This window comes from Balaenoptera ricei, chromosome 10 (assembly GCF_028023285.1).
Source record: "Balaenoptera ricei isolate mBalRic1 chromosome 10, mBalRic1.hap2, whole genome shotgun sequence".
Classification (NCBI taxonomy): domain Eukaryota; kingdom Metazoa; phylum Chordata; class Mammalia; order Artiodactyla; family Balaenopteridae; genus Balaenoptera; species Balaenoptera ricei.
Genome location: NC_082648.1, coordinates 68,656,285 through 68,669,181, shown reverse-complemented (window position 1 = coordinate 68,669,181; position 12,897 = coordinate 68,656,285). Strand labels below are relative to the sequence as shown.

Here is a 12,897-nt window from a genome sequence, read left to right as displayed (position 1 = left end):
CTAATATTTTTCTGACAGTGACTTCAAAATATCTAATGACAACAAGCATGGCCCCATGAAATTAATGCAATACGTGCCCTTAATAATGTTATGAAATCATCATGTATTAAACTCAGTGATTTCCAACAATTAGAGCATTACCCATATTGCTTTATTTTTCTCACAGTGCCTCTCTCTCAAGCCAATATGCCCAGATATATGTCTCTTATAAATTCTGTATAATGCAGACTTTTTTTATAATAGAGAAGAATTAAATGTAATATTGCTTTGAGAATTTCAATGCATTTCTTTACATAATTAAAACTGCCCTTGGGTTAAGGAAAAACAGGTCTGGAGTTAACATCATGTAGCACACAGTCCTAGAGTAAAATCCAGTCATCCACTCCAATCTGGCCTGTTTCTCACAGCTTCAAGTGTGTCATTTCAAAGGCCTCTACTTGGGATTTAGCCCTGCCAGCTGAGGACCAAAGGTCAGAATCCACTGGACTTGAGCTCCCTTATTTCATTATCTTTGCAAACTCTTACTAAAGTTATTGTGCTATAAGAGTTTGTGATTTTTAACACAATAAACAAAGCTAAAAAAAAGAAAAATTTTCCAAGGTTTACATCATCCAATGATTTCTCAAACAATTGTATGATAAATTTCTGTTCAAAAAGAGAATAGGATTATTTGAACACACTGGATTACCTCAACCAGATTCCTATCAGGGGTCGCAAACCAGATCAGACTCTTGGAATCGTGTGGAATGGGTGCTATGCTGACAAAGTGGCTAAAAAAATGGACTAAAAAATACATTATGGGATGCAAGTTACTGAAACAAGAAGCAGCTAAATATAAATACTGGCTGACATGTTCAACATTCACAACTATTTACAGAGCACCTCTTTGGTGCCTGACTTTGTTCTAGATAATTCAAATGCACTTCTGAACAGAGTATGTATATGAAACATTGGTCCTCCTTGAGCTTCTTTTCTTTCATGCGATGACAGATTGAGGAGTAAATGACACTGTATGTTAGAAGCTAAGTGCCATGGAAAAAAAATAAGGCAAGGAATGGGGATAAAGAATGTCTGCTTGGTGTTATGGGAAGGAGGGGAAGAGACATTCAGAGGGAAGGAGACATTTGAGTAAAGATTTAAAGTATGTGAGGGAGTAAGGCATGTGAAGATAGAGGGGACAAGCATTCAAATAGAGGGAACAGCAGATGCAAAGGTCCTGAGGCAGAAAAAGGCCTGGGCTGTTTCCAGGGAGCAACAAGGAAACCAGTGTTGTGGAGTGAGATGGGAATTGAGTCAGAGAGATGAAGAGGGTAAGGTGGATCCTAACAGCTGCTTGAGCTTTTATTCTCAGTGAGACAGGTAGTAATTGGAAAGTTATGAGCAGAGAAGTGACATTATCCAATTTAACTTTTAATAGGATCACTCCAGCTCATGTGGTGCATTTTTTTATTAAGGAGCTAGTCAGAATTAAAATGGTCTAGTTTTCAAAAATGGCGTATGTACAACTCATGTAATTCGCTTGTGAAAATGTTATGTGCTTCCTAGGTGTTGAGTGCATGTTGACTTGCTTTTTTGCTAAATGTAGCAAAAACCAGTTGTAAATGTATACTTGTTTCTTCTCCTTTAATGCCACTCACCTGTCACATAACTGGAAGTATTTTTTTCCCTAATGGATATAATATTACAACTCTCAATAATGCTCTTGGCTCTGTGGAAGCCTACTCTAAATTTTCTTGCATGTATTCTGTGTTCAGTCCTGCCTCTGACCCTCCACCCTTACTGCTCATCCAGATTGGAACGTCATCTGTAACTCCTTCCCACCAGCCCTTCAAAGTCAGTTCAGTTGCTGCAAAGCCTTCACTGATCATTTCCATGGCTACTAACCCCTTCTCCAAAATCCTCACCCTCAGAATATGCATCATTGAGTTTTGGCATCTAATTGTACATTGTACTATGTTTTTAAACAGTTTCATGTGTTTGCTTTTTCTACGTAACCAGGGATCTCCTGGAAAACTGGGTGCATGTCTGTATTTCCACAGGTCTCAGCTCACAATAGGTGCTCAATAAGTACCTGATGGTTGGTTGTTTAACCCTTCAACCCATTTCTGTCAATATATCTGTCACAGTGAGACTATGCTATTCAAATCTGGTTTTCAATGAAGGAATGTCACTGGGAAGCCTGAGGGAACGGGTGAGGGTAAAGCAAGCCAGGTGAGGGAGCCCCTCTAGTTTCACCTTGGATTCATGGCACCAGTGTCGCTGTTCCCTTTCCCAGGTTCTGAATAGCTTTACATGCTTCTTTGCTATCCCATGAAATGAAAGAGCAGTTGATTTATGTGTCTCTTCATCTACTATAACTTTAATTTTTGTTTTGCCTCCCTGGTTCTTTGTCACACTGCATTTTTTTTGGTAGCATCCATCACAGACACGGAAAGTTTTTGCTATAAATAAAAAATAAAGGCATTTTTATTATATATTTTAACATATTATACTCCACCACAATAAACAATTAATCACTTGGTAGTAGGAAATAATTAAATGCTTCATTTTGGAGTTCCTAAGCATGAAAGACACACAGTCAACGTAAAGCAATATGTGTAAAAACGTGTGTGTAAGATCAATGCATCTAAGGAATAGAGAATATATTTTCCAATATAGTCCTGGCCAGGTATATATCAATTTGAGTTTCAAAGAAAACAGAAACTTGCTATTTCAATCATGAGCGATCTGCAATTGGTTTTGTAGATGGATGTCAAGGGTCAGTAGTAGAGATAGTGATTAAAGATGCATTTGTCAAGGTTCTTTACAACTTTTTGTTATCAGAAACAACCATTTGTTGTCATTGAGATGTTTTGCTTTCATTAAAACCAGTAGTGATTATAAATGGAAATAAGTGTACTATTGAATTTTACACCTTACATTGCTTTGTAGTGATGGAAGTCAATTTACCTCGGAGTTCTCTTCAAATGAGAAGTAATTTTGTAGTCTATACAAAAAACTAACTCCTGAGATAGCCACCTGGACCCAGAGAGCATGCTAAAATCAAGCATATCACTTGAATGGGGCTAAAATGACCAACTTGATCTTCTGCCTCTATAAACAGGCATTTATCTACTACTGAAATAACAAGGGAAACAGGCAAGACAGATGGAAGAAGCCTCATTTAGATCCTGTAGTGCATGCCAGAATATGCATATGTTGGCCAGTTTCTTGTTTAAGGGATAAGATATTTGCTGATAATAAAATTCAGCTTCTTAGTCCATTAACATTTAATGTTTGAATTTTAGTGAATAAGTGTTGGGGAAAATTATTTTTAGATGTCAGTGTTTCATTTCTAATAAAATCAATGGATGATTTGCATGTATTATTCAAAGGAAGAAGGATTTCTGTTATTTCTGTATTAACTCATAAAAAGTTTATAAAGGATTATTGGGTTTTTAAAAAATATTGTCATTAAAAATAATCACAGCCATCTTTTCCCATATTACCTGACTAATAATCTTTGCTGTATACTTCAGGCATGAACTTCTAGAAGAAGCTCGGAGAAAGGGACTACCTTTTGCCCAGTGGGATGGGCCCACTGTAGTCGCATGGTTAGAGGTAAGAGAGTTAAACCAGAAGGCTCTTAATCCAGTCACTGCTAACTTGATAGTATTTTTAGAGACAAGTAAAGACCGGTTCCTGACATCCTAGTTTTCCAATAGTCTGGAATAACTTATAAAGAGAATATTTGCTTTATCTAGGGACCCATGGGCATTCTTGTGATTTTACTCTGATGTTTTCTTGTGATTGTGGCAGAAGGAAGCAGGCCGTGAGATAAAAGAAAGTTTTGGTAAATTCTATCTTCTTCATATCTAGAGTAAATCAAGAAACAGTTTTTGAGTGATACTTCTGTTGTTGCAAGAAAACATCTGTCCCAGTACATCAGTCCAGAGCCCTTCCTCATCAGCAGGTTAACAGAGAAGAGGCATCTCCATATATTTAACACTTCTGTCTTATCCAAGATATTGCTGCCATTCCTTTGCTTGTAGTGTAATTCCTGAAACTAGTTCTTTAAGACTAGGGGCCAGCTAGATTTAGACATTTGGAGTTATGCAGGAGAAGATGCATCCCCTTGTTCCCTTCTGTGTCTAGACTGAATGTTTTAATGAAACAAAAACTACATTCAGTATTTCCTGCATAACACAAGGGTCTGGAAAAGTGAGTTAGTACTTGATCAGCTTGGAGGCAGCAGGAGCAGACCAGGACAGTGAACGAAATACATATTTGACCACGAAGGGCCCCTTCATTCCACTTATCAATAGTTTTCACTGCCCCTTCCATTCAGTTCTCCAATGTGGGCTGTTGGTAGCTGCTAGGATATGCTGATGTCAAGGCAAAGAAGAATACAGTCAGCCCTCCCTATCCATGGGTTCCCCATCGTGGATTCAACCAAACACGTTCAATCCGAGACAGAATCCGAAGATGATGAGCCCAACAGTAAGGGACTTGAGCATCTGCGGATTTTGGTATGGGGTGTCCTGGAGCCAATTTCCTGAGGGTACCAAGGGACTGACTGTATGAACTTTTCTTGCTTGGCAGAGGCAGTTAAAACCCATTGTTTTAAAAGGTTCGGGATTATAAAGTTGTCCACCTTCATTATCATATCACATCCAGAGCTAATGAATTAATCAATAAGGAACAATCAAAACTCACTTGAGTTTAAAAAATAATCTTATACAGATAAATATAAAAACATGCTGCATTTTTTTTCTTGGACTGAGTGAAAGAAGGCTGTGTCTTGCTTTATTTTATTCTTTTATATCAGTCAGGGAATTTTTAGCTTATTAGTGATCAGAGCTGCTTCTTCCAAATATTTCTTTCAAATTACTATATTTTAAAAATCAATTATAAGACAAAATGCTTAAGAAAGCCCACCTCAAAATTGAGAGCAATTCTTTGTTCAGTTTCACTCCAGTAAAATGAGCTGCAGTTTGACAGAGAGTTAACTGCTATTTTGGCAAGTGATGAACAAATCCTTTATATATTAAAAAAACAAAACAAAACATTTACTGACATTAAGGGGCTAGGAAATGACAGGCAGTGAAGTTTGTGCTAATTAAAACTATCCTGAGCACGCAGAAATTGCTCATAATGTGTTCCATAAAATGACTTTATAAAATGACTTTATACAGTGACTTCACAACCATTTACAGAGCACCTCTTTGGTGCCAGACTTTGTTCTAGATGCTTCAAATGCACTTCTGAACAGAGTATGTGTATGAAACATTGGTCCTCCTTGAGCTTATTTTCTTTCATGTGATGACAGATTGAGGAGTAAATGACACTGTATGTTAGAAGCTAAGTGCCATGGAAAAAAAATAAGGCAAGGAATGGGGATAAAGAATGTCTGCTTGGTGTTATGGGAAGGAGGGGAAGAGACATTCAGAGGGAAGGAGACATTTGAGTAAAGATTTAAAGTATGTGAGGGAGTAAGGCATGTGAAGATAGAGGGGACAAGCATTCAAATAGAGGGAACAGCAGATGCAAAGGTCCTGAGGCAGAAAAAGGCCTGGGCTGTTTCCAGGGAACAACAAGGAAACCAGTGTTGTATAATAAGTGAAATTATACAATGGAATAAACAAGATGAATGAGGTGGGTGATCCAATGGATGAGAGCTCTTAACTTTCACCTCCTTTAGTATCTCCTTCAATGCACAGCCCACTAAGAGTGATGTGAACAAATAAGTCTGATGCTTCACACACCATTTATTGACACCAAAAACTTTGTAAAAGTCTAATCAGGGATGACCTTGGTAACCATGTATTGGCAAGCATTTGGGTAATGTTAACCAGTGTGGAAATCCAAATATCTTAGCATACAGGAGATGAAAAGAGGTGACAATCTTTAGGGTCCAGTGAAGGTATATTTAGACGTTTAGTTATTTTGAACAACTTGAGTTTACAAACTATGAAGTCAAGTCCCATCTTCTGTCGTAGCTAATCATATCTGTTAAGGCAAGGTCAATTCCTTTGCCTAACCTGTAGGAGATACTATATTCAGTCATGCACTGTACCTATATCCCCTCTCTCCTTCTCTTATCTCAGTCACAGCCCAGGCCACATTGACTGAAAGATTTGACTTTTTGTGCTTCCTCTACAGAGGCAAGCAACCCTTTAATATGGCAGAATTTTTTAATTTAAAAAAAAATCAGTGTTATCTATTATCATGTAACAAATTATCCCAACACTTAGCATTTGTTTTCCTCCTGGCTTCTGTAGGTCAGGAATCTGGACATGGTTTAGCTACCGCCTCTGTTCAAAGTCTCTCACAAGGCTGCGAGCAAGGTGTCAGCCAGGACAGCAGTCATCTCAAGGCTTGACTTGGGGAAATCCAATTCCAAGCTGACTCAGTTCCTTGCTAGCTGTTGGCCAGAGACATCTGTTCCTTTCCCTGTGAGCATCTCAAAGGACGACTCACAGCCCTGCAGCTGGCTTTCCCCAGAGCGAGAGCTCGGAGAAGACAGAGGGGGAGAGGACTGGCAGGAATGAAGCCACAGTCTTTTCATAACCTAATCTGGAAAGTCAGATCCCATCGCTTTTATCATAGTCTTTTCATTACAGTAAGTCACCAGGTCCAGCCCAAACTCAGAGGAAGAGGACAATACAAGGGCAGGAATATCAGGAAGTGAGATCATTGGGAGCCGTCTTAGAAGCTGCGTAACACAAAGCCTTAGAAATAATAAAGCCGAATCCCTTCCATTTTACAAATGAGGAAAATAAGGCTGAGGTTTAGAGGACTTACTTGACTCGCCAATGACAAGGAAGGAATTAGAGCCCAAGCCTTCTGATTCTTGATTCAGAGCTCTTGGCATTGTACACTGCTGATTTATAGTTTTTCTTCTCTTACTCTCTCACTTTTCCTCACTCTCATGCTCTCTCCTTTTACTCAATCTGTTCATATCAGGAAATAAAATCAACAACAACAACAACAAAATCATTATTTTGGCTGTTTAAAACCAAGATTTAAACTGCTCATTTGCATGTGCCCTGTTTCTTACTCATAGCTAATGATGGAGGTTGGGGGGGGGGGATAGGAATGGAAAGAATATTCCTTATTTAAGTGTATGTAATTCAGATGCTACAACACAGTGCATTCACCCTGTGCTGCAGATAATGTGCCGGGCATTATGCTGTGCTCATTGCACTACCAATTCAATTGTCTTTCCAGAGCCTCACAGCAAAGCTGAAGAATCACAATCCCTAATTTCTAAAGCATTATTCATTTTGTAACTCTCTTTAGCTAATGTTTTCCAGATGTTTATAATGTTAGCCTCTTCCATTAGCCCAGCATTTCATTCTCCAAAAAGTATTTTCATATTTAGCATCTAATTGAGTTCATACACCTATAGGTAGATAGATTGGAAATGTGGCTTAGCCACATTAAAGCCTTTGATCAAAGGCACTCAGAATTCCAAAGGAGAGTTATAAACTGAAGTCATTTATTAAACAAATGTTAATTGAGCCTTTACCAAATGCAGCTTGTAGCTGTTCTTGTCCTTAAACTCAAGAGGAGATTTGGTGAGCTGCAGCTATTATATTTATCCCTAATAATATAAATTAGTTGTTAAATTGCAGACCCTGAAGACTACATTTCCAATCTTTGTTTCCATTACTGCCTAACTGGTTTTTTTGAATAAATTATTTAATGTCTTTGTGCAGCTGTCTCTTCTGGGGAAAAAATAATAGCATCTCTTTCATGGGGTGTGGTAATAAATGAGTTCATGCAAGTTAAGGTACTTAAAATAATGTCTAGCACATAGACATTGTTAGTGGTTAACTATTAGTATAACCTGGGTATGTATTTTTCCCTATCCAACAGCTCTGGTTGGGAATGCCTGCTTGGTACGTGGCAGCCTGCCGAGCCAATGTGAAGAGCGGTGCCATTATGTCTGCTTTATCAGACACTGAGATCCAGAGGGAAATTGGAATCAGCAATCCTCTGCATCGCTTAAAGCTCCGACTAGCAATCCAGGAGATGGTTTCCCTAACCAGTCCTTCAGCTCCTCCAACATCCAGAACTGTGAGTCCATTTGTGCTCCTTCCCTCTCCCAGTGCTGGGTGAATAGCAGCATCTCCAAGTCCGCAGAGCAAAATTGTGGCAGCACACATTTCAGTGTCAGCATGAATTATTCTGAGGAGATTTAGTTTGCTCTCCATTAACCTTGCTGCTACTTTTAATGGGTTTTCAACTGAGGAACTGTGATTCCTATCAGACTTGAAGTCTGCAACCAAGACAGACTTTTGAGCTAGGCTCTAGACTAAAATTTAGATTTTTCTCCCAAGCAACAAGACCAAGAGTTTACTCTTTTTCAGAATTTTTCTTTTTAATGTAATCCAACATCTCAGGAGATGAGCAATAGGCATTAGTACTTTTTGAAGATGTAATGCTAAACTCACTACTTCTTTTTTTAAACACTTTTTTTTTTTTTAATTTATTTATTTATTTTGGGCTGTGCTGGGTCTTCGTTTCTGTGAGAGGGCTTTCTCCAGTTGCGGCAAGCGGGGGCCACTCTTCATCGCGGTGCGCGGGCCTCTCACTATCGCGGCCTCTCTTGTTGCGGAGCACAGGCTCCAGACGCGTAGGCTCAGTAATTGTGGCTCACGGGCCCAGTTGCTCCGCGTCACGTGGGATCTTCCCAGACCAGGGCTCGAGCCCGTGTCCCCTGCATTGGCAGGAAGATTCTCAACCACTGCGCCACCAGGGAAGCCCTAAACTCACTACTTCTTAAGCAGTTTTCATAATTATGAAAGTACCTTAGTATTTAATGTTTTATAAATACCAAGTGGATTACCTTCCTTCAAAACCTGTTTGCCTTTTATTTATAAATCCCTATTTCTCTCATAATTTCATCCCTATCTTAATATTAGGAAAGAACAAAATATCTAAAAAAAGGCATGCCAGATGACAAATTCAAACACTGAGGAAAAACTCCCAAATAATATTCATTCTTCCTTTAGTCCTTTCCCAAATTATATCTTTTGCTGATAAAGGATATGATTTCTGTTGTTAAATGGATTTTTCTGGTCCCATGTCTTATGCAAAATAATAAAATATGGAAGAATGAGGTAAGTTTGAATAGTGGGCAAAAGATAGAAAAGTGATATTACTTTATTTCAGTTTTCAGGCACAAAGCTAACTTGAGTATAAATTTTTACATGTGGTCTTAAACATAGACCATGAATTAGAGAAATTTGCTTCATATTTATTACATATATTCTTGTATTCCTTCCCAGTGTACTAGATTCCAATGCTAGAAATACAAGGTCAAATTTAAAAAGTGTTTATCTTTCTTGTATAATTCCATCTTAACTTCTTCCTAAGAAACATTTAGGAGAAAACATATACTTTAACAAATTCTTATATATAACTTGTATAACATTTTAAAATGTATATAAATGTTGTATACTATAGCTGAAATATTATGAAGCTAAAAAATAATTCAGAATATGTTTAAAATAAAAGCTGAGAAGGCTATTAAAATAGTTACGGTAAACTGAATTCAGATCTGATGACAAGTGTCCTGAGTAACTTCCAGCTGAAGGAGAAGTGTCATGACTGGTTTATGTTAACACTCTTCTCCTAAGAGCGAATTTGAACAAAAATATTTAAAATTCCCAATCTTGCAAAACTAAGAGCAATAGAAGTCCCAACTTCAAGATGAAAATAAGAATATAATTTATTATTTCTATTTAGTATCCTAACCTATTCCTTAAAGAAAAATTGAATAATTAAGCACTGTTTTTCTAAAGCTGTCTAAGCAAACTGAAAGAACTCAAATCACAAGCTGTTAAAGGTAAGAACATACTCAGTTGTTCAAAAAACAGCCAAATGTGAACAGAGCTTATGAAACCTTTCTTGATCTAGTCTCAGTTCGCCTCAAAGGCTTTATTTCCTCAGATCAGGATCCCAACAACACAGAACTACTTTCAGTTTCCTAAACTTTTATGATTTGGGTTGATTATAAGCTTTTTCAATTGCTCTTCCCTCTGCCTAGAACATTCTTTCCACTCCAAGATCACCATTCTTCTCCAGCTCATCCTTCATCTAATGATTCCTGAATGTTCTTCCTCTAAAAAGTTTTCACTAAGCCCCAAAGTCTGGGTTTTCTTCCCTTCCTGAGTTACTACTCTGTATACTTATAAAAGCTATTTTATAATTTTCTCTTCTTGAGTCATCCCACACTAGGCCAAGCAAGTATATTATCAGGTTTTCCATAGTCCCCAGGCCTTAACTCAGTGCCTGGCAAATTGTAAATAGTCAGTAAATATGCATCTTAAAATGATGATTGTACAAGTCACTCTACTCACCAATATAGAGGATATGAGATATGTATGCCCTGATTACAGAGAGGGCAATCAAACTAAGAAAAGGAAGATGTGTTCACCAGCAGGTTTAGTAGAAGATGACATAGTTTAATTCCTTAATGTGAGATAGAAGCAGAGTGCCGTGGAATTCAAAGGAAGGAGAAATCACTTCTGGTTGAATAAGGCTTCAAAGAGGAATTAACATTTGAAAGACAGGTAATATATTGTTAATTATTAAAATTATTAATATTTTCACTATTAACTTTTTGATAGAGAGCTTTTCATTCTATTTTCTTTCTCATTTTATAAAAATGAATTATTTTCACATGATATATTATTTTGTACTTTTAAAACTTAGTAATATAGCATGAATATTTCCCCCATTTTATTAAGTATGCAATTGTAATATTTTTAATTGCAGCATACCTCCTTAATGGAAATACCGTAATTTATTTAACCAAGTCCCTAATATTGGACATTTTGCTTATTTAACAATTTTCTTTGTATTTCTAATACCATAGTGGATAAGCAAGTAGTTATATTATTGCATTAACTGAACTGTAGTAATTTCCATAGCAATATTTGTATACAGGGCATTTATATTCTTATTACTTTTGAACCTTAATTGTCAAATTGTATTGTATAGTCTTTTTTTTTCCTTTGTCAATGTTAATGATTACATTGCTTAAATTTACATTTTAAAAATTACTAGTAAAGTTAAATTTTTTCATATGCTTATTTATTTTAGCATTTAAATAAATTACCTAGTCATAACCTTTTTCATTTTTCTATAGGATTATAGGAATATTCATTTTTTTTACTAATGTGTAAAAGCTCTTTATTCACAGAAGACATATGCCCTTTGCTAAATATTGATGCAAGTTTCATAAGAGATAAGTTGTCTCTATTTGCTTTAAAAATAATCTACTGAGTGTTTTTATTTCTTTTACTCCATCTACATGGAAGTATTTACTTGTTTCTAATATATTTCAAATATGATTTGCTTTGCAAAAAAACTACATGTGAATTTCTAGGAATTAATCCACTGCATAAAGTGAAGCTGAAAACATTTTAAAGTCATCACCTAAAATTATATAATAGGATTCACACTTTGAAAATTCAAAAGGAGTTGGTTTGGGTTTTTTGTTTTTTTGGTTTTTTTAAGAAATGTTATCATGTCTTCTAGAACACTGCACGTAGTTCTGATCCTACAAGATTTTCCGTGTGTTTAGGTTTGGGTTTGGGTTCTAAGAAAGATGTATCTTGTTCATTCACTCAAGTTCTAAAGAGAAAAAAACAAGATACTTAGATTTTTTTTTTAAAACTGTACAGAACTCTGCCTCCTTTTCTGTCTAGACGAAATGGGCTAACATTAGAAAAATCTAATGTTTACATTTATTATTACTATATTATTTACATTTTTTATATCGTTGGGCCAGCCCTAATCTTCCAGCTTTCTGTTTCCTCTTCCTAAGCTACAGTTACTGTAGAAAGCCTCTTACAAAATAGAATAGAGATGGAGATATCAGGTAATTGAAATATTTGGTTAAAGAGGTGTGTCATAAAGAATAAATAAATACTTTAAATATTTTATCTTAAGTAAAAATATGTAAATGTTCAGGCACTTGCAAATTTAGATGAAACCCTAGGACTTTTCTTTGAGTATAATTCTAATGCCTGGAGTTTCACATTATGTTTATTTAATAACTTCATCCATTAAACATCTTCAATTTTTAAAATTTGAGTTTCTTTTTAAAGTGATAACTTGAAGATACTTGAAAAGCTATGTGAGTGCAGAATCTTCCTGGAAATTTACCAATTCTTCCGCAGACTTTGCTGAAGTTGTATCTCACCGACAATGTGTTTTAAGATTTACCTTTATCTGGTCTTTCCAAATAATTCAACTTAGTGTTCACACATGAGCCAAGTTTATTTAATTTTGGCTCTATGTAATATTTATTTAAATTGCCTAATTTTTTAAAAAGTGCAGTGGAAGTAGACAGTTTTGGCAACAAATATAAATGATCTTTAGTAAACATATAATTCAGCAAATTTGAGCAGACATGTAAGGCATAAGATAGGCTTCAGCACAATGTATGGGGAAAATAGCATTTATTAAACTAAAGATTTACTTGGGTAGAGATTGTTTAATGAAAATTCTAATGAAATTGTAGTAACAGCCAACATCAGTGGAGTACTTACTGTCAGTCCCTGTTCTAAGTGCTCTACATGCAATAACTCATTTGAGCCTCAGGACAATGCTATGAGATGGGTACTTTTATGACATCTATTTTACAAATGGGAGAAACTGATGAACGGAGAGGTTAAGTGACTTGTCTAAGGTCACACCCCAGGTGGTTTTACCCCATAGTCTATGCTCCTAACAAGTGTACTCTCCTGCTTCTTGAACTCTACCAGTTTTCCTTCTTTTTTGCAACATTCTCCCAGTCTACTTTGGTTCCACTTTTCATTATTACTAACCTCCTAAGCCTCAACCTTTAATGTAAATAAGGTGAAATATAATTGTGTAAAACTAGTCTTATTATAATGA

General features: G+C 36.3%; 1 protein-coding gene across 3 annotated transcripts in view; it reads left to right on the top strand.

Annotated features, from left to right (window-relative positions):
* PPFIA2 (PTPRF interacting protein alpha 2) overlaps positions 1 to 12,897 on the top strand; it is a 405,353-nt gene that overhangs the window by 363,458 nt on the left and 28,998 nt on the right. For all 3 annotated transcript variants that reach the window (XM_059936601.1, XM_059936599.1, XM_059936600.1), the window contains 2 exons: positions 3,519 to 3,600; positions 7,861 to 8,061. In XM_059936601.1, coding sequence (XP_059792584.1) covers positions 3,519 to 3,600; positions 7,861 to 8,061 — 283 coding nt within the window. The remainder of the gene's footprint in view (positions 1 to 3,518; positions 3,601 to 7,860; positions 8,062 to 12,897) is intronic.